The sequence below is a fragment of the Protopterus annectens genome, chromosome 9.part0, assembly GCF_019279795.1.
Source record: "Protopterus annectens isolate FY-2018-M chromosome 9.part0, PAN1.0, whole genome shotgun sequence".
Taxonomy (NCBI): domain Eukaryota; kingdom Metazoa; phylum Chordata; order Ceratodontiformes; family Protopteridae; genus Protopterus; species Protopterus annectens.
The window spans coordinates 1,811,705,815-1,811,729,354 of NC_056743.1; the positions used below are offsets into that span (position 1 = coordinate 1,811,705,815).

Here is a 23,540-nt window from a genome sequence, read left to right on the forward strand (position 1 = left end):
GAGGCATTGATGGACCAGCCTGGCATCCAAAGACACCCTAGTAATTCTTTTTTCTTGCAGATGTGGGAAAGAATAAACAAGGAGAATAGTAACAGCACCATGGTTCAGTCAAAAAAGAAGCCTGAAAAAATGAATGGTGGAGCCTGTGAGAGTTCGTAAAGTTCCTGACTGATAAGTAATGATTTTGAGGTAAAATAAATCCAATAACAGTCTCCAAAAGCACAATGGCTACCCCAAACACACTAATTCTACATAAACATTTACTAAAACGTACAGTTGTGTAAATGAAATGTATCATAACTGTAGATGTCCTAATAGATTACTATTGCAGTAATCTAAACTATATGTGTCCTACCCCACTGCAAATGGCCAGCTTCCAAAACTCAATGACATCTTCCACAAGCTCCAGCTGACAGAAGCTCAGGTAAAGCTCCACAAAAAAGACAGCTGGAGCCCAAAAAGCTTAAATGTAGTTTTTGCCCAAGAGGGGGGCAAGTGCCATGGAGAATAATGCTAGGAGACAAAGCAAACAGTAACATCATGCAAAAACCATATACAAATCCAGACCCTGGCAACACCAAAAAATACAAGCAAGAAAAGGGGGCTTGAAGAAGGGGAGGCTACAGTTATGGTAAGTCTCACTTATGCAACTCTACTATATTCAGACACATATCATTGTTGCAGTAGCCTAATTTATATGGGTAGATTACCACAGCTCAGGAATGAAAAGCATCAAAAGGCAGAAGGCCAGAAAACTAGGACTTCAAGACTCTCTGGAAAATGGTCTTGGTAAAGGCTGTTCTGAACCAGGACAAGGAATCTGGTTTGTAGTGGTTTGTAAAAGTGTGCACAGAGAACCATGTTGCTGCCAGTGGAATACTTCGAGTCCAACCTTTTCTAGGAAGCTACCAAGAAAGCTAAAGTCCTTGTGGGGACCCAGGTAGATAGTAATCTCTCCTTTGACAATCATATTGCCAAAGTAGTTAGGAAATCCTTCTATGTAGCCTAGCTAATTACTAAAGGGTTTGCATCTAGAAATAAAGAGATTATAGTGCCCCTCTACTCGTCACTCATCAGACCCATCATAAAGTACAATGCCCCGTTTGGGATGTACCTCACAAGACACTTCCAACAGCTGGAAAGACCACAAAAGTACCTCACCAAGAGGATTACTGGCCTTAAACATATGTCCTATGCAGCCCGACTGGAAAAACTCCAGCTGTACCCAGTGGCATATTGCTTACTCAGAGGTGATCTCTGCCTGACTTACAAAGCCATGTACAACTCAGAATTGATGGACATGCTCCACCTAAAGAAATCCAAGTCACTACGAGCCACTCGCTCTAGTGAGCTAAACCTCGCCACAACAATAAATAGAACATGCTGGAGGGATATATTCCTGTCACAGAAACTCCCCATGCTTTGAAACAAAATTCCTAACTGCATTAGGCAGAGCCCCTCACTAACACTCTTCAAGAGAAACCTTGACGAGTGGATGGGTAACAGAAAATACACCCCTGGGATCACTTCATTGGCTCTTCTTGACAGAGGGTCAGTTAATTAATAAATGGGGTGGTGAAAGCTGACACACACTGGCTAGGCTTATAAATGCCCTCAGGCAGATAGCCTAGTACCTACCTATGAACCTATAAACCTATGACTCACACTAACTAGAAAATCTTTTCCACTTGCATGTAGAGGATTTTCTAGCAGCAGGTTTTCTCACTTCCATTAGTACCTGCTGCATGCCATCAGAAAAAAAAGTTCCTAAAAGGTATCAAAATTCTAACATCCTAGCAGTTAGCTGAAAAGTTTATAGACTGGGGTATATCAAGCATCCCCTCTCCTGTGTGAGTATCTCCAGTCTGTGAGGAAGCTTGTGGTAATTGCCCTTGGTCAAAATGAAAAGAAGGGAGAACCACTGTTCCCCTGACAAAAAGGGAGTCACCACTACAATTTTTGGAGAGTCTTTCTGGATCTTTAGAAGAATCCTGGATATCAGTAGAAAGGGTAGAAAAGCATTCAGGAACATTCTCTTCCATGGGAATAAGAAAACATTTGTCTTTCAGGCCTGTTTGCAAGGAATCCTAGAGCAGAATTTCTTTACTTGTCTGTTCTGATGGGCGGCAAACACTTCTACTTGGAATGTTAGCCACAGCTGGATCAATTTCTGGAAGACCCCAGGATGAGGTTTCCATTTTTCGAAGTCTGTCCTGGTCCTTCTGAGCTTGTCTGCAGCCAAGTTTTTCTCTGAAAGAATGTATGAAGCCTGAAGAGCCAAACTGGCTGTGTTGCTGCCCCTTGGGCTTATCATAACAAGTCTGCAAAGGGGGTATATCTGGTACCCCCCCATGCTGTTTATGCACCACATGACTGTGGTTTCATCTGTATATGCTTACAGAGGTCTTGGAAACCAAAGATGATTCAAGGCCTTCAAAGCATTGATAACTCCTAAAATCTCTCTGAAATTTATGTGCTTTACCTGTCTACACGATCCCTCAAAGCTCATACATATAACCCTTTTAAAACCTGCTCCTCACTCCATGTCTGAAGCATCTCTGGTAATCGATTGGTGGGGGACTGGATGGAAGAACAGAAGACCTGGACTTTAAACCATGAAGTCCACCTACCACCCAATCTCCTCTTTAGGATTGGGGTTTGAAAGGTCAAAGAGTATAAATGCTCAATTCAGACTGATCTGTAATACCAGTGTATGTTCCTCATGAGCAGTCTGGCCAATGGAAGCATGAGACTGAGTGGTGTTATGTACCCCAGAATCCTGAGAAACTCCTTTGCAGATGTATGCTTATGTACCCCAAGAATCCTGAGAAACTCCTTTGCAGATGTATGGTTATGTACCCCGAATCCTGAGAAACTCCTTTGCAGATGTATGGTTATGTACCCCAGAATCCTGAGAAACTCCTTTGCAGATGTATGGTTCTGACTGAAGAAACTCAGGAAGAACTGTTGAAACATGTCTGCTTTGTCTAAAGAAAAAAAGCTCTTTTCAAGGCAGAATCCAGCAAAGATCAGAGGAAAATCATTCTCTGCGAAGGGATGGGAGAAGATTTCTGAAAGTTTGTCTGACAACCCAGATTGAGTAGAAGTTTATGAACAGTTACTGAAGACTTTTGAGAGCATTAAAAACAGTCTGCAAAGATAAGCCATTCATCAGAATATGAAAAATGTGAATATTTTGAGAAGTGCAGTAAGCAATGTCTGGAGCTAAGCATTTTGTGAATACTCTTTCTACTGTGGACAGTCTGAAGGGTAAAACAGAGAACTAATAATGTAATCCAGATTTAGCAAGTCTTATTAATTGCTTGAAATGCTCTGAAATGGGGATGAGATGATGGACATTTTTTAGATCCAGCTTTACCATGAAAGCTAGAGGCAGAATCAGAGGTAAAACAAACAGAAGAGATAACATCTTGAACTTCAGAATCTTTACAAAAATTAAGATCCACTGCAGACATAAACATCCTTCTTCTTTGGGAGCTAGAAAAAATTCTTCAATAAAAACTTTTGCCTAGGAGATTTGAGAGCACAGGTTCTATGACTCCTTGAGATACCATGTGTTGCAAGATGAGAAGAAATAGAGTCAGTTCCTTGGACAACAGGGAATCTCTTCCCTTCAAAAGGGGGGAGGAATTTTTACTGCCAAGTGTACCTGAACTGTATTACCTTCAGAAGATAAAGAATTCAAAACCTCAGATTTAACTGACTGGAGGAGGATTGGAAAGGAGAATAGATGACCTGGATTGCAAACTATCTAATCTATCCACCATCCGGTATCCCTTTTTACCCATCACAGAACAAGGATTTGAAAGGACAGAGGGTGTAAAGGTGATGGGCAACACTTCTCACCAACCTTGTGGCCAGCTATCCCTGGCCAACCAGATATCTGCAACACTGATGAATCAAGACATTTCAAGGCTGACCTAGAGGCATTCAGTCATAATCCCACAGATGGTAGCTTCATACCATTGACTCTTCAGCCAAGCACATATATCAAATAACTGAACCTGCAGTTCCTCTCATACTGAGCAGGATTAGTATTGCAACAACACATTATCAGTAGAGTACAACTAACTGGCTTCATGATGGTCTAAATCTAGCTCAAATTCCCTATTAGTGGTTCCACTGAATAAACATTTTTCATCTTAGACAAAGTGTCATAAAAATAATTCTCTTCAGCAGGTACATCTGATAAAATACTTTTGTCAGAATCAGAGAACTCTGACTGAGAAGAATTTCCTGAAGTACAACCATTCCCCTGCAATGCCCTCTCATCTGACTGAAATTCCTTTGAGAAGGTGAAGAAATGTTTTTCGTTTTCTTATAGGTTCATAGGTTTATACTAGGCTATCTGCCCTAAGGCATTTATAAGCCTAGCCCAAAGTTTTGTGGCTTACGCCACCCCTTATATGAAAAAATACTGTGCCCATTAGTTTGTTGTGCCTCTGTCCAGCAGTGACACAGAGATGATTCCCGGGGTAAACCTACGATCTCCCATCCACAGGTCAAGATTTCTCTTGAACAGAGCCAACGAGGTGCTCTGCCTCACATGGACCGGGATTTTATTCCACAGCATAGGGAGTCTCTGAGTGATAAATCTATCCCTCCAGCACATCCTATTTATATCCGTGCTAAGGTTTAAGTTGCTTGCTCTAGTGGTTTTGGTGGATTTGGATTTTTTGAGGTGGAGCATGTCCATTAATTCCGGGTTGGACATGGCCTTGTATGTCAGGCACATGTCACCTCTGAGCAGACGGTATGCGACTGAATAGAGCTGGAGTTTCTTCGATCTGGCAGCATATGACAGATTTTGGAGTCCCTTTATCCTTTTGGTGAGGAACTTTTGGGGTCTCTCCAATTGCTGCAGATGTCGGGTGAGATACATCCCGAATGGGGCATTGTACTCGATCATTGGTCTGATAAGTGAAGAGTACAAGGCAACAATGACCTCACTAGATCTGGATGTGAATCCCTTCATGATCAGGTGTGCAATGTAGAAGGTCTTTCTAACCACTTTAGCAATGTGAGTGTCAAAAGAAAGGCCACTGTCAACCTGGGTCCCCAGGTCCCTGATAACCTCTTCTGTGCTTAGTGGATTGCCGCCTATATGGTAGCTTGGGGTTAACTTGTTTTTCCCGAAGGGTATGACTATACATTTTTTGGCATTTAACTTCAGGCCATGGCTCTGGCACCAGCTATCTGTTTCCGTGAGTCCCTTCTGAAGGATATCCGTGTCCGATGCACTTTCCACTATGGTGCCCAGTTTGCAGTCGTCTGCAAACTTTGTCAGCCAAAGTCCTCCCATGTTGGCCTGTACTTCTGAGAAGTAGATGCCAAACAATAGGGGGCCAAGGACCGAGCCCTGTGGGACACCACTTGTGACCGGCTTGGAGTCTGACATAGCGCCAGCAACTCTAACCCTGTGGGTTCTGTCCTTAAGCCAGTTTGCAACCCATCTTGTGACATAAGGGTTTACATTTAAGCTGGTAAGTTTTTCTACAATACCCGAGTGGGGTATTGTGTCGAAAGCCTTTGCAAGGTCAAGGTAGGCTGTATGGACTGCCTTTCCCTCATCAATGGCCTTGGTGACTATTTTGAAGAAGTCAACCAAGTTCAAAAGGCATGATCTGCCCTTGACGAAGTCAAACTGGGTCGGGTCCAATGTCTGCAAGTCCCCTATATCTTTATTTATGAGCTCCATTATGATCCTCTCCATAGCTTTGCAGACTAGACTTGTTAAGCTTATGGGGCGGTAATTACCAGGGTCCGTAGAGGCACCGCCTTTGTGGAGTGGGACCACAGTTGCCGTACGCCACTCCTTGGGCATGTATCCTGTGGTAAGGCTGAGATTAAACAGCTGCCTTATGTGCAGGTTTAATTCCTCATTTAGCTCGTGTAGCACACAGCCGGGGACACCATCCAGTCCCATTGATGCTGTGTTTATAGCTTTAGAGAGAGCAGCTTTCATCTGCACATTTGAGATGTCTGGGAGGCTACACTCCGCTGGGATAGTTATCTCTCCTTTAGGGGCGGGAGGTGAAGTTTGCACTGAACCTGTCTGCCAGTATGTTGGCAATGTCTGTGGGTTCAGTGATTTTTGTATCATTTTGGACTAATTCTGAGCATATCTGGGAGTTTCCACCCAGGTTCCTAACATAGCTGAAAAAGGCCTTATGATTGTCCTTTGAATCCATGGCTATTTTTCTCTCAAAATTGGCCTTAGTTGATTTTATGAGTGCTCATATTTTTACTAATAATGATCAGGGGTGACTTCCCTTTTATGGATTTTGTTCTATCATGTAATAGCTTTCTCCTCTTATTGTAAAGTTTGTTAATGGCTGGGGTCCACCAGACTGGACGTTTGCCCTTTGTGGAAAGAGTCTTGGTTTTATTTGGGATTGCCTGATCCATGCAGTCCTGGAGGTGTTCATAGAAGGCATTTGTAAGGGCTTCCGCAGATTGGGTTGTGGTTTCCACTGGCTCAGGGGCCTTGAAGGATACCACACCAGTCTTGAGTAGTGTGAAGTTTGCTTGCCTGAAGAATAAAGGGGCAAAGAAAAGGAATTAAGTTTCATGGCAAATCCCAGCAAGTTTGCCCTGCCCATAGAAATAGAAAGATGAAACTTAAAGTTTTTCTCACTAAACATACTCTCCTGCCAACAAACTGACTCATACCAGGCACACTGATCCCAGGCTCTTCCAGCCCGTCCCAGTCAAGTGAAGACCTTTCACCTGCCCCTTCCTGCGACACCACAAAAGTGACTCTAACTGGCCACCATGGTTATTTCAACAGCCACAGGGGATGTGGCTATCCCTAGGGCTTTTGTGGATGAAAAAGCTACACCAAGAAGGCTGGGGGAAATGATGGGGAGTAGAAGGATCAACAAGCAGCCAAATTACCCATCAGTGGGTTAGGCAAAACAGGAGCCAGCTTGACACCTGAAAACTCCTTTGAAACTTTTTTCTTTTTGTGTGCAGGGGAAGGTACTAACTGAGACTGGAAGATGCTCCATAGGCAAGCTGAAAAGAAGAGCTGAAAGCAGCGAACGGAGCCTGGATGAGTTGGTAACTTACATGGTAGAGAACAAGTGGTTCTGAGGTAAGTAAAACACTAACAGTCTCACAGAACACATTACCCTACCCCAAACACACAAAACTTACAATATAAGTAAAATTTCTGTAAAAAGTAAACCTTCCTCACAGAAAGCTCACACAAACATTTAAATAACATTGCAATGTCATTCAAAACACATTCAGTTTTGCAGTTAAATGTGATCATTTTCACTGAAAAAAAATTCTATTAGTGGAAGGCTTTCCCCATTTGGGACTTACTTGCCCAGCTCTTGAAGATTGTTAGCGGCCACTTCCAAGGCACAAGAAATTATTTGTGTGAACTCAACAAGTTGTTCTAACTTATAGGACCCTTAATAAGTAACTCAGAGGGCTGTACATGCATCTGATTTCAGTGTAGTAATATACGGTTAGAAGATGTATCTATCAGTAAAATGAAATGTGTTATCTGCTTGTTAATTTTAAATGAAATGTTATTGCTTTGAACCCAGTCTGTGAATGTTTGTTACTTTTCTGTTTATACATTCAGTTTAGGAAACAAACTATTAGGATGAGGGAGGCAGCATAAAAATATATCTTAGCCGATATTAATTTGCAGTATTATACTTTATATAGGCAGACAGCCAGGGAAAGCCACATAAAAACAGCCAAGTTAAAGTCACAGAAGCAAATATAACACAACCATGCAAGTAAATTAAGATTGATTTGACATTTACCTTTCCTCTTCTTGGATTCTATGATATTTAAGGAGCGACGTTTACGTTTAACTTGCTCAGGACAGTGTAGCTCTGTGAATGTGATATTTAAGAAGATTATTTATGATTACTGGTAGAGCTAATATGATACAGATAATGCATTTTATAACACACACACACTGACAAATCCTTATACTGTGAGGAATAACATTTATTCATGATGTATTTATACTTGATGTTTAAGGCCAAACATTTCCTGTACCATAATGACTACACTATTCTAGCTACATTAGCATTACCTCTTGCACTGTATATGCTGTAGTAGTGCAAATATAGTCGCAGTCTGTGGAAATGATAGAGAGAATTCATATAAATTAGCTGTGTGGCTGCGCAATGCACAGAGGTGGAATTATGCTACACACATACTCTTCTTAAGCTAAGCCACTTTAAAGAAACCATCCCAAACCTCAAAGACCTAAGCCACCTAGTAGCAACACCTTTCCTCAACGATCCTTTAAGCACACACCAAAAGCAACACCAAACTGCACATAAGCTTACTCCCAATGGCCCCCATGAACAAAGCACATAAAGCAAGCAAGCACCTTACCTAATACTCTTTTCACTGGGGAGGATTCCATTGTATGACACACAGATGCCCCACTCACAAGGTTAGACAAGGAGAAGATAACTGTTAGATGCCTATCTGGAGTCAGAATCGACAATATTACACACACACTAAAGTCACTGTACCCGGGGTATCCCAATTATTTTATCAAAGTCCACTTGGGTGTAAAACACCTAAGATGTAATTCACTGGACTATATGAAAAGAGACATCATAGATCTTTCTAAATAAGTGCCAAAAACAGGTACGAGCCTTGCACTGAGCCAGCATATTACCTTCACTGAGGATGATGCTGCAGTATGTGCATAAAATGACTGATTTTAATAATTGGCTTGGTTTCTGGTGTCACTCTAAGGGGGTCAAATATCTGTTAGCATGGGAGGACATGGTTAACAGACCATGTTGCCTTACTAACAATGGTCTGCACGTGATCCCCACTAGGCTTTCACATATTGGCTAAAACTTTATCTACCCCCTTAGAGTCTTTTATAGACAATTCCAAAATGACAAAACTACCAACATAGCGAACAAAACTCAAAGCAAACTTAAGGTGCTACTGCACAATGCTAGGAGCCTAAACAAAAAACTCCACTCATTACATGCTTTCCTCACTATGGAGAATGTAGACACCTGTGCCATTACTAGGACTTGGTTTAAGGCCTTAGAAAGTACTTTGGCAGTGCAAGGGTACAGTGCCTTCCACAGATTTAAACCAACACCAGCAAAGATGGGGACTAAATGTGGAGGTGTCCCAATCTATGCTAGCAACAAATATACCTCCAGGTTGGTAAAACAGGAGGATGCCATTGAGTTCTTCCACTTGCAAGTCACATTAGATAAGGCTCCTTATCATATTCTAGCTTGCTATAGGCCATCATTTTGCCCCAAGAGTCTCAAAACTCTTATCTAGACCTATCAGAGGCACTCATCATCCAACCAAATACCCTATTTGTGGGTGACTTTATCTACCCTTCTATAGACTGGAAAATATACATTGCCACAAACTCACAGGCACAACACTTCAAGAATTTACAAACACCCTGGACCAGATAGTGCATGATCCAACCAGATGATCCAATATACTGGATCGAGTACTCATCAACATGGGAAAGCATTGCACCCCCCATGTCCCATCCTTACTAATGACATCAGATCACAAAACAGCCTCCTTTGAAATAAAAATGAACTCAGAAATCCCAACTAAACCTGCAACAGGTAGGAACTATTCTAAGGCAAACTACGTCTTATTATCCTACATTTTGTCAAAATTCAAGGCTCCACCTAGCCACAAGACCACAGCTACCTGTGCAGAATTATTCACAGAACCCTGTACAAACATGTAAGCAGCTGCATACAGTATTGCAAATTCATGGATAAAAGAGTGCTTAAAAATGTATAAGATACACCCTACACTGATCAACTACATTACAGTGACCATGAAACAGTGGCAGACCACTTTACATTTAAGCCATGATAAAGGGCAAATTATTATCCCATGTATAAAATTTCAAAGGGGAATATTCCAGGGTATGGGAGAAGGACTATATACTGAAAGGCATATACCTTCTCCCATACTAATGGGAGAAGGACTATATACTGAAAGGCATATAGTCCTACTTCCATACTAATGGGAGTAGGACTATATGCCTTTCAGTATACAGTCCTTCTCCCATTAGTATGGGAGAAGGACTATATACTTAAAGGCATAATAATGTGGCAAGACTGTTCCACTGGGGATTGTGCAAACATTATGGTACTGAAGTGGCTGAAAAACACTGGCAACATCATACCTCTCATGTGTACCTCATTACGAGGAACGTACCTCATTTGGGGTCTTAAAACGTTCATGTTCCTCGAAGTTCCTCAAAGTTCCACATTGAAAGAGTCAGTCACACATTCAGTGTTAGGAATTTCTTTCAGTGAAATCCATGGTTAACAGAAATTAATCATATTAATTCATGAAAGGATCTTCTTTATAAGTAAAACCAGCATATTTTAACCTTCCTATGACCTTCCTAGCGGAGGTTGTTAGTAAGCCATTAGTATAAGTTCCACATTCTGCCCATTTGTTCCACATTATGAAGGTGAGTGTTCCTCATTTTGGAGATGGAAGGTTGAGAGCTATGGGCAACATGAGCCACAAAGCATCATAGAAAATGATGAAGTTTACATCACATGGGATCACCCATTACCAACAGTTCAAAAGACAGATGTTAGAAAACCAGATGTAGTGGCTCATGAAAAAAAGACAAAAGTAGCATTGATCAGCGAAATCACCACATCCAGTGACTACAGTGTCTTGCGTACAGAGAGACACAAAGTCATAAAATATCAGGATTTGCAGGCAGAAATGAGAGCAATGTGGATGAAGATACCCAGATAATTCCAATAGTAGTAGGAGCAATGGGTCTTATAAAAAAGAATATACAATCGTATTTAGATATGATACCAATACATGTAACTCTGTACAAATTGCAAAAGGAGTCATTACTGGGCATATTGCGGGTGCTGCAAAGAGCACTTCTGGCTGACATCAAAGACTGAAAATACGAATTTCAAAAACTTTAACTGTACTTTGACTTAGGAATGGGGTTCATTCCCATCACAGTATTAGAAACCCAAAAGACTTGGAGAAATTAAAAAAGGCATGATCATAATATGATCAACAGCTCTCATACTAAGGCAACATTCAATTTCCTCTCACTGTCTCTAATCAAGTAGTCTCTAATATAGAGGGCAAAGTCATAAAATATCAAGATTTACAGGGAGAAATGAGAGCAATGTGGAGGAAAGATACTCAGAGAATTACAATAGTAGTAGGAGCAACGGGTCTTATAAAAAAGAATCTACAGACGTATTTGTATATGTTACCAATACATGTAACTCTGTACAAACTGCAAAAGGAGTTGTTACTGGGCACATTGCGGGTGCTGTGAAGAGTACTTCTGACTGACATCAAAGACTGAAGCAATACTAATTTCATGAACTTTAATTGTACTTTGACTTAGGAGTGGGGTCCATTCCAGTCATGGTATTAGAAACGCAAACAACTTGGAGAAATTAAAAAAAGGCATCTTGGGATATTTTCTGGTCCCACTGATGCAGTTCTCTTGGCCTTAGAGAGAGCATTAAGAACCTGTTCTCTAGTGATAGCGGGGGGAGTCATATTTGATGGTGAGAGAAGTGTAAATTTGGGATGAATTTATCAGCCACTAGGTTTGCTATTCTTTTTGGCTCAGTTTAGGTTGCTCCATTTACAATGAGCTCTGCACAGAATTGTGTATTGCCTTTGAGATTGCAGACATAGCTAAAGAATGCCTTGGGATTGTCCTTGAACTGGGAGGCCAATTATGTCTCAAATTTGGCATTGGTAGACTTTATTTGTTCTCTGAGTTGTTTGTTTAGTTTGATAAGAGTGCTTTTATCCTGCTGGGTGCTGCACCTCCTAATTTTTGCCACAGTTTTCTTCCTTCTGTTATACAGCGTATAGATGTTGTGATTCCACCAGAGTGGCTTGTTTTTTTTGTTAGCTCTATACTTCTTCATGGTGGATATGGCTGCTTCTATTCAGCTATTAACATGCTTGTATAGGGTTTCTGTGAACAGGTCTGTCTAGGCAGTAGCATTCTCAGGGTTTATAGGGACTTGACATTTTGCCAGGTTATCATTTAATAGAAGGAAGTTAGCTTTATAGTAGTTCCTGAGTATTTCAGGGTTAGCTGGGGTTCCAGTTTTTATTTTTACTTCAAAGGAGACCATTCTGTAATCTGACTTTACTAGAGAAGACATCACACTAGGGGTATGCAGCACTTTCCCGTATTAGTGAGGACCAGATCCAGTATGCTTGCACCCCTGGTTGGTATACTGACAACCTGGTCCATGGAGTATGTGTTTACAAAATCCAGGAATCACTGTGCCTGTACATTTGGTGTCATATATGATTCCCGGTTAGTAGTGGGGTAATTAAAGTCACCCATGACTATGGTATTGGTTTAGATGGTAAGTGTTTCCAAGAAGTTTAAATACATGGTATGGGTTTCTTGAGTCATAGAGGGGTACCTACAGCTTGCACGAAAGTGGTACTAGATATTTCCTGTAGTGATCCCTGCACCTTTTCAAGTGCAGCTTTGATGATTGGATGGGAAATTAGAGAGAGGTACCTTGTAAATGTTCACCCTCTCATGCCTGAAGTCTCTCTCTACAAATATAATGTGTGTGTGTGTGTGTGTGTGTGTCTGTATGTATATATATATATATATATATATATATATATATATATATATATATATATTTTTTTTTTTTTTTTTTAATCTATATAGTCTCCCCCCACACAAAACCCTAGGGGACCAAAGCCAAGCTAATATTTTTGGGAAGCATAGCCATGCTTAAAAAGGCCCACTAGAGTCAATAACCTAGTAATTCCCTATTATCCTATGATCCTTGAAGAAAGTTCCATGTCATGCAGACAGAAACAACAATATTAAAGTTTTAAATACTATATAAAATCAAAAGGGAAGTCAGTGTGACCTCTTCAATATAGAAGAAATACTATGATAGTGATCTGTGCAAGTAGGTAAACACATTTCTGAATTTTGCACTCTCTGTCAGGAAGTCCAAAGTAAACAGAGTCGCAGTAGTTGAGGTAGAAAGATATCAATGCATGAGCAAGAGCTCAGAAATCACCAGGAGATGTCATTTCCTTAACTTTGGTGAAATCTTTCAAACCAAAACAAGACCTAATAACATCTGTCACTTGGTCACTAAGAATTTGCCATCAATCAAAGATTACACACCCTTGGTACACAACTTGTTACCCAAAAAGTATAAAATGAAAACAGAATCATTCAAAGTTGCATGTACATCCAAGACCACCATTTTAGATTTGTTTAGCTTCAAATTATTATTAGTAAAGGCCACAAGAAAGTGGCCTCCAAATTATCTGCTGGGAATATATTTTTTAGACAAATGTCAAATCACCTATTCTGTACAAACCATCCATGCGTACAAGTTGCACTGGCATTTTGAACAGCAGCCACTATTCAGAGTTTACCAGGAAGTAATGAATAGAAATAGATTGCTACAACTCTCATCACAAATGATCACGGATGTAAACCAGTAGGTTATGTTTGAGATTATCAAAAGTAAAACAACAAATGACTTTTATGGGGGGGGTGTCACCACCCACTGACATGGGAGTTCTGCCCCACATTCCCAGAAATTAAGTATACTTACTCCAGGGTCACTCAAACTCAAAGAAAGGGCAATATTTTTACCAACTGTACCACGACAAAAAACAACAGTATTTATGCACATCATAAAATGTGTGAATTAATAACTATTATAATACTCTCTCCTTTTATATATATATATATATATATATATATATATAGACAGATAGATATAGATATAAATACAAATATACACACACAAGCAAAACCTTCCGTCAAAATGACAATTAAGTCACTCCTACAATGATCAAAACCTAATTGTCAAAAAATAAATAAATAAAATATTGATCCACAAAGGATTGAAAAAAAGCACTCCTGCTAATTACTTAAAAACTGCACTACAGTGGGGAAAAGGGCATATTTGCCAATCCCACTCTACCACAGTCTTGTACTGCCAAAGCAGGCAAATATCAATCAACTGTTATTCAATCAGCAGAATCAGCTTTATCAGAAATCAGTGTCCTTCCATTTTGACAGAAAGCTGTGCTCCTACAGTGGCCTCCGAATCATCTGCAAATGAGTGTTGAGTGGATTTTACAAGGAGCTGACAGCTTGAAGAGAAGTTTAGTGGTACTTATGCTAAGTCTCTCTGCATTGTTAATAGCACAGCAAGTAATATACTTGCTTTTAATGCAGACGATTGTGGGTTATACTCCCACAGTATGTAGATACATTGCTGATACAAGTAATATACTTGCTTTTAATGCAGACGATTGTGGGTTATACTCCCACAGTATGTAGATGCATTGCTGATACTGACTGCAGTCCTGAAAATATCCTCTTTGGCAGAGATACCTAGTAACTATGAACTTATCAATTTGCCATCCATTCCCTATTGCAATATTACTAGCTTATGATTTTTTAATGTAACATAGGCCATTTATTCCTCAAGGACAAAAGGTACTTTATTTGTAGATGAAATATAAAGTTGTTTGCTAGCAGCAACCGCTCCATTAGTTACAGATCTCTTTAATGTGGAATTATTTAGATTACTTTTACTTCTACAGAAATTGTGCATATTTACTGATACTGGTGGATTGTAGAAGTTTGAGTAGACTTTTATGATGGAAATGTTCTGAACTAGGCAGTTTTGTCATTACTGATGCATGGATTTTGTTTCATTGTTTACTGGAAAAATGTTCAAAACAAATTTAAAATGCCCTTTAACAACTGTACTATATTATACAAGGGATATAATTTAATACAAATCAGGGAGGTGTTTATTGATTATGTGATCAGCTGAGGTATGCCCCCTCACAGTTCTTGGTTGGATGTGTTTGATTAGGAACCAGTTAAATCAACTGTCTAGAAGCACAAATTTTTTTGTTAGTGAATATTTTCACTGAGTCTGAATGCTATTGAAAGTGATAAAGCCAGCTTTAAGCAATCACTTCTCTTAGATCTTCGTTTTTTGGGGGGGGGGCATTTATTGTCCACACCTAGGGAGCTAAGTCCGTTGTGTAGGATTTCTGCTGCACAATTCTCCCGGCTAAACTTTACCTTTCAACTGTCCAGATTTTCACAGAATGAATAGATTTTTGCTTCTTATTTTTGGTTTGTTCCTCATAAAATTTGTGGTATTCTGGCAAATCATTTAGGATTGAAGTTACTTAATAATGTCATTGAGTTTTAGACTTCATACTTTTCAAAAAAATGCATGCTAAAGCAAGACCTGTTATTCTATCAACTGTCTAAGTTTATACAAGAGCAACTTTTAATACTGCTTGTTTGTTCCCCCAATATATTTGGCTTTGTCCAGATTTCCTGCATTAAGAGGTTGAGAGGTATGCGATAATAAATTGCTTTATAGAATTTGGTATATCCAAAGCTCTCAATTGTCCCCAATTTTGGCTCAAAATGTTGCTCTCCCTCTAATAATCCCTCTGCAAAATGGCAATTTTGGAAGAAACGTGGAGGGTTTACAATTAATAAATAACTGTAATGATCAGAGTTACAGATTACTTTTGTTTTAGAAATACATGTAGATTCTCTTATTTTTGTCAGCTGCTCAACTTAACAGTACTAATATTAAAAAGTGTCCCTTTTTTGACAGGTTACCAGCTATAGTGTGTGGCTATTTTATATTTTTGCATCACATTTTTGGTCCGTTTTTCATAAAATTGTGTTTTTTTGCCAAATTAGTGACAAATCATTAAAGATTGAAATTAGAAAATAATGACAGACATTTGAGTTTCTGATTTCATACCCTTCAGAAAATGCATACTAATGCAAAACCTACTATTCTATTACCTTTCTAAGTTTATAAGAGCAATATTTAAAAATTGTCCTTATTTTTGGGCCTTTGTCCCACTTCTATTTATGGCTTTTTCCAGATTTCTTGCCCTGAGGTTGAGAGGTATAGGTTCATACTAGGCTATCTGCCCTGGGGCAATTATAAGCCTAGCCAGATTCTGTATGGCTTACGCCACCCCTTGATTTGAGTATACTGTGCCCTTTAGTTTACTGTGCCTCTGTCTAATAGTGACACGGGAGTAATCCCTGGGACAAACCTACGATCCCCCATCCACCTATCGAGATTCTTCTTGAAGAGATTCAGTGAGGTGCTCTGCCTCACATGAACTGGAATTCTATTCCAGAGCGAAGGGAGCCTCTGGGTTATGAACCTGTCCCTCCAGCAAGTTCTATTTATTTCTGTGCTGAGGTTCAAGTCCCTCGAGCGTGTGGCTCTAAGGGATTTAGATTTACTGAGGTGGAGCATGTCCATTAATTCTGGATTTGACATAGCTTTGTATGTCAGGCATAGATCACCTCAAAGTAGGCGGTATGCAACTGAGTAGAGCTGGAGTTTTTTTAACCGAGCAGCATATGGCATCTGTTTGAGACCCTTGATCCTCTTGGTGAGATACTTTTGGGGTCTCTAACTGCTGCAGGTGTCGGTAAGGTACATCCCAAAAGGCATTGTATTCTATGATGGGCCTGATGAGGGATGAATAAAGGCACGATTACCTCTCTTGATCTAGATGTGAAACCCTTCGTGATGAGGTGGGCTATGTAGAAGGTCTTTCTAACCACTTTGGCAATGTGGTTTTCAAAGGAGAGATTGCTATCAACTTGGGTCCCCAGGTCCCTAATAACTTTCTCTGTACTTAATGGGTTTCCGCCTATGTGGTAATTTGTGGGCACATTGTTTTTGCCAAAGGGTATGACTTTACATTTTTTGGCATTTAGCTTTAAACCATGGCGCTGGCACCAGTTATCTGTCTCTGTGAGACCTTTTTGAAGGATGTTTGTGTCAGCTGGAGAGTCGATTATGGCGCCCAGTTTGCAGTCGTCTGCAAACTTGGTGAGCCATAGTCCTTCCACGTTTGCCTGTACCTCGGAAAAGTATATACCGAACAAGAGTGGTCCCAGGATAGAACCCTGTGGGACGCCACTTGTGACTGGTTTCGAGTCTGACATGGCTCCAGCAACTCTCACTCTGTGGGTTCTGTCTTTGAGCCAGGTGCGACCCATCTTGTGACATAGGGGTTTATATTTAAGCTGGATAGCTTATCTATGATGCCCGAGTGGGGTATTGTGTCAAATGCCTTTGCAAGGTCCAGATAGGCTGTGTGGACTACCTTCCCTTCATCTACGGCTTTGGTGACTGTTTCGAAGAAGTCAACCAGGTTCAAAAGGCAGGATCTGCCCTAAAATTGATGTTGTGGGGGCTCGAACCATGACTGCCTGCTCTTCAGCCGACGTCTCAGCCGACAAATACATCAGGACCATCACCATCAGCCAGAGACATTTCAAATTGTGACGTACTTGTTGTACCCCACTCCCCCATGTAGTGACTCTGGATGTGTCCAAGCAAGGCAAGGAGCAGTTATGCAGTGTAAGTGTACAAATTATCCCCCATCCAAGGTAGACACAAGTACTACAGTGGCTTTTCATTTATCCTTGATTTTGCAGAATGTTCTGGTTTTCTGTCATATTTTTACACTGTTGATTTATGCTTCTTATTATTCAGAAAATGCATGTTGTTGCAGTGCATGTTGCTCTCTGTTTAAATAGCAATGCTTTAAAGACCATCACGTAAGCTTGTCTGGGATTATAAGATGCAAGTAAGCTTTAATAAGCATACTGTTAAAGAATTATCAACATTGAAAGCCTTTTTGTTGTTGCCAAAGCAATTCTAACAAAGGCTAGAACACTGGGGAAAAATGTATTGCTTGCAAGCGTGGCCATTCATATGGCACCAGATTACAGTACTGTGTTTTTTTTTTAAAGAAATGAAAAGTAATGGCACAGTATCTACATTATTCAGGGAAAGAGGTTTCCATGTTAAGCAGTAATGGGGTTAGGAGGGTGGCCTAATGGTTAAGGTGTTTAGGTGCAGGGTTTGAGTCTCACAAGGGGTAATTGGCTAGGCTTAAAATGGCTTGCAAGGGCAGTTAGCCTAGTACTAATCTATGAGCTATGTTTTCCTGCTGTGCTACAAATGGCAATAGGTAGTAAAACCAGCTTTACCACAGTGGTAGACATTGAAAGCTACATAGCCACCAACTTAGCTGTCCACAAACCAACCTTAGCAGGTGCCACCAAAGGAAAACACATTGCCACTTATCTATCTACACAATCAGCAAAAAAGGGAGAGACCCACAACTCCCTCTACAACAAAAATGCTTTCAAAAAGCAAAGGAAATCTGAAGAAGACTACCTGGGCTATCACCAAGAAATTAATAGATGACACTTCGAAAGTTACCCTCAATCCCACAAACACATTTTCCCCTTTATTAAGGCAAGAAAGGGATGATGACAACATGTTCACTGGTACAGAAGGATTCGCTATGGCAATTGTGCTTGCCAAAGGAGAAGTTATGGAAGCCACATGGAGGGAATCTACCTTGCAGCCCAAAACAACCCCAGAACTTAAGGACAATATGGTGGTACTGAACAAATGAGTGGACAGCACTGTAAACTAGTTAACTCTACTGACTTCCCTTTGTAAACAAAGATCAAATCAGAACTGAAAAGTCCAATATGAAATACAACTCATTATTGAACAGCTCCATGGCCTGAAATTAACTTTTGGACTACCTTGTGCCACCTGATAATATAAACGCTAGTATTCATCAAAAAGGTTAGGATAACAATTTATCAACACTTAATAACTTGTTAAATTAGCAAATTATAAGTGTTTAAAGCAACTTCACTTAGATAGTGCTTCTGCTTTATGAAAGCCCACAAGTTCCCAGTGACAAAATATATATATACAGGGACATAGGGACCAAATTATACAAAGCTCAGGGAGTCCCTGTATAAGAGAGATAGACATGTACATATAATGCCAAAATAACCCTATTAGTCTTTTTCCATTAATGTATGTGGGTATCTAGTCCTATTAAAAGAAAGGCAATCCTAACATTCATAGGTAGCAGGAAATGTAAATACATTTTAATGCAAGAAACGAAAATGAAAAAGAAAAAAAAATCCACATTTTCAAGAACTGGAGAGGATAGGGATCTGCCAGTTTGTAAATCCTAGCCAAAAGAGGAATCATTAAAACCAACTTTTACCACAGTGGTAGACATTCAAAGCTACATAGCCACCAACCTAGCTGTCCACAAACCAACCTTAGCGGATGAATACAGCTGAGCTTAATATTGATGTTTTTCTTTATTTATTTCAGACTGTCCTACAATGTTGTTTTAAATATTTCCTATGATTTTGAACTCTGGTGTAACTGTAATTATATACTAAGTATTTTCTTGTTCTTTTATTATTTATTATTAAATATATTTAAACCTTTCATTGTGGCTGATATTTGTGAGACATATTTAAGTTCTGAGAGTACTTGCATATCTATCTGGTGACACTGTGGGCCTCTCCTAACAGTCTTGCTCTTGGACAAACTATTTGTATTAACAGTAACATTACACAGTAAGATTGGACACCCTTTGTTAAGGGCCTTAAAGTAGCTGATAAGGAGAGGCTGGTGGCAGTAAAAACTACCTTATATTCTGTGCAGAAGGGGACATAGCTAGTAAACCTGTGCCAGCTTTTCCCAGGTGTGTGTGTGTGTGTGTGTGTGTGTGTGTGTGTGTGTGTGTGTGTATAAATCAAACCTCAAAGAGTGTGTGTGCCAGCTACTTGGGCAGGGACACGAAGCACTGGTTTGCCAGAGAGGGTACTGGAGGTCTTGGCTTGGTCACTCAGCTGAGATCTTAACTCTATAGCTGTGCCAGTGGCAGGGGCGGCTTGTACTATTGGACTGCAGCCCCCCTAGCTGTAAAGAACAGAAAACTAGCTGCAGTCCTGTGCATGTGTACTTTCCACTCCGGACTGCCATATAACCATTCCAGATAACATAAAGGCAAAGTGTAGATGCCCCAGAAGTGGGGGAACAGACTGCAAAGTCTGCAGTCTACATAGCAACTGGTTGCACTCCTCGGATCACATTTGACACACTGTGATTGGCTCCCAGCACACACACACTGTGATTGGCTCCCAGCATGCAGACACTCTCAGACTGCTGTTGCAAGAGAGTAATAGTGATTCGAACTTTATTTTTATCAGAAAGCTCTGCACGGGAATATATACAGGAACTCTGCAAGGGTGTGTGTGTTCGGAAGCAAGGTCTGTGTGTGTGTGTGTGTGTGTGTGTGTGTGTGTGTGTGTGTGTGTGTGTGTTTGTAAAATGCCCCAACTGGATATTCCTGGTGGCTAGAGTTATGCAGGTAGCAAGAGCCTGAATTCCCTATACACTATCACTGTAGATTTTTGCCTCATATGTTTGTGGTTTTCTTGATTTTTAATGACAGGCATTTAAATTTCAAACTTCATATTCTTCAGAAAATACATGGTAACATTACCCAAAACCTTTCATTCTAGCAATTTTCTAAGTTTATAAGATCAATATTTGAAAATTGTCCCTATTTTTGGGGCTGTATTCCCCCATTATTGGCTTTGTCAAGGTTTTTTTGTGCTAAGAGGTTGAGAGCTATGGTGATAACTGAGAACCAAATTCACTGAATATGTTTGGGGGCTGTATTCCCCTATTATTGACTTTGCCCAGGTGTTTTGTGCTAACAGGTTGAGAGCTATGGTGAGAATTGAATTCACTAAATGATAGCCATTTAAGTTTCAGTTATCATGTTGTTCAAGAAACAGATTATATGGCATAATGGTATATTACTCTGACTGTAGTGCATAGGGTCCTGGGTTCAAGACTTGGCAGTGAAATGAATGGTGGTAACATAACATTTTATTCTAGCAACTTTCCAAGATTATACAAGAAACGTTTAAAATGTGTCTCTGGGTTTTGGGCTTTTGTTGTCCCCCCCAGTAAACTTTGGCTTTTTTTTCCAGATTTCTTGTGCTGCAAAGTTGAGAGATACAGTTGAGTGTTGAGTGGATTTTACAAGGAGCTGACAGCTTGAAGAGAAGTTTAGTGGTACTTATGCTGAGTCTCTTTGCATTGTTAATAGCACAGCAAGTAATATACTTGCTTTTAATGCAGACGATTGTGGGTTATACTCCCACAGTATGTAGATGCATTGCTGATACAAGTAATGTACTTGCTTTTAGTGCAGACGATTGTGGGTTATACTCCCACAGTATGTAGATGCATTGCTGATACTGACTGCAGTCCTGAAAATATCCTCTTTGGCAGAGATACCTAGTAACTATGAATTTATCAATTTGCCATCCATTCCCTATTGCAATATTACTAGCTTATCATTTTTTAATGTAACATAGGCCATTTATTCCTCAAGGACAAAAGGTACTTTATTTGTAGATGAAATATAAAGTTGTTTGCTAGCAGCAACCTCTTCATTAGTTACAGATCTCTTTAATGTGGAATTATTTAGATTACTTTTACTTCTACAGAAATTGTGCATATTTACCGATACTGGTGGATTGTAGAAGTTTGAGTAGACTTTTATGATGGAAATGTTCTGAATTAGGCAGTTTTGTCATTATTGATGCATGGATTTTGTTTCATTGTTTACTGGAAAAATGTTCAAAACAAATTTAAAATGCCCTTTAACAACTGTACTATATTATACAAGGGATATAATTTAATACAAATCAGGGAGGTGTTTATTGATTATGTGATCAGCTGAGGTATGCCCCCTCACAGTTCTTGGTTGGATGTGTTTGATTAGGAACCAGTTAAATCAACTGTCTAGAAGCACAATTTTTTTGTTAGTGAATATTTTCACTGAGTCTGAATGCTATTGAAAGTGATAAAGCCAGCTTTAAGCAATCACTTCTCTTAGATCTTCGTTTTTTTTGGCGGGGGGGCATTTATTGTCCACACCTAGGGAGCTAAGTCCGTTGTGTAGGATTTCTGCTGCACAATTCTCCCGGCTAAACTTTACCTTTCAACTGTCCAGATTTTCACAGAATTAATAGATTTTTGCTTCTTATTTTTGGTTTGTTCCTCATAAAATTTGTGGTATTCTGGCAAATCATTTAGGATTGAAGTTACTTAATAATGTCATTGAGTTTTAGACTTCATACTTTTCAGAAAAATGTATGCTAAAGCAAGACCTGTTATTCTATCAACTGTCTAAGTTTATTCAAGAGCAACTTTTAATACTGCTTGTTTGTTCCCCCAATATATTTGGCTTTGTCCAGATTTCCTGCATTAAGAGGTTGAGAGGTATGCGATAATAAATTGCTTTATAGAATTTGGTATATCCAAAGCTCTCAATTGTCCCCAATTTTGGCTCAAAATGTTGCTCTCCCTCTAATAATCCCTCTGCAAAATGGCAATTTTGGAAGAAACGTGGAGGGCTTACAATTAATAAATAACTGTAATGATCAGAGTTACAGATTACTTTTGTTTTAGAAATACATGTAGATTCTCTTATTTTTGTCAGCTGCTCAACTTAACAGTACTAATATTAAAAAAGTGCCCCTTTTTTGACAGGTTACCAGCTATAGTGTGTGGCTATTTTATATTTTTGCATCACATTTTTGGTCCGTTTTTCATAAAATTTTGTTTTTTTTGCCAAATTAGTGACAAATCATTAAAGATTGAAATTAGAAAATAATGACAGACATTTGAGTTTCTGATTTCATACCCTTCAGAAAATTCATACTAATGCAAAACCTACTATTCTATTATCTTTCTAAGTTTATAAGAGCAATATTTAAAAATTGTCCTTATTTTTGGGCCTTTGTCCCACTTCTATTTATGGCTTTTTCCAGATTTCTTGCTCTGACGTTGAGAGGTATGACAAATACATCAGGACCATCACCATCAGCCAGAGACATTTCAAATTGTGACGTACTTGTTGTACCCCACTCCCCCATGTAGTGACTCTGGATGTGTCCAAGCAAGGCAAGGAGCAGTTATGCAGTGTAAGTGTACAAATTATCCCCCATCCAAGGTAGACACAAGTACTACAGTGGCTTTTCATTTATCCTTGATTTTGCAGAATGTTCTGGTTTTCTGTCATATTTTTATACTGTTGATTTATGCTTCTTATTATTCAGAAAATGCATGTTGTTGCAGTGCATGTTGCTCTGTGTTTAAGTAGCAATGCTTTAATGACCATCACGTAAGCTTGTCTGGGATTATAAGATGCAAGTAAGCTTTAATAAGCATACTGTAAAGAATTATCAACATTGAAAGCCTTTTTGTTGTTGCCATGCAGAGAATATTTACATAGCTAGATAACGTATAAGCCTTAGGTATTGAAATGCATATGACAGTATTTGCAATAAAGGACAGGATTACAGTATTTTCAGAGTCTTATTACATTTGTTGGAGACTTGCAATCTTCTTTGCAGGCTTTACCTGTAAACTAAACAGAATATCAATCTATCATGTGTGGTCCATAACCTGTGCAGTAATCCTTTAAGCAATTTATCTTGAGCTTATTTCTTGTTTGCTGTTCAGTTTTTACTTTGATCATGTTTTCCTCATGAAACAAGTAGATAGTTG

At 39.5% G+C, this 23,540-nt stretch overlaps 1 protein-coding gene across 1 annotated transcript in view; it reads right to left on the reverse strand.

Moving 5' to 3' along the window:
* LOC122812280 (venom factor-like) overlaps window positions 1-23,540 on the reverse strand; it is a 2,973,268-nt gene that overhangs the window by 1,324,643 nt on the left and 1,625,085 nt on the right. Inside the window, exon 16 of the mRNA XM_044084681.1 lies at window positions 7,806-7,877. Within this exon, the coding sequence (XP_043940616.1) occupies window positions 7,806-7,877 (72 nt within the window). The remainder of the gene's footprint in view (window positions 1-7,805; window positions 7,878-23,540) is intronic.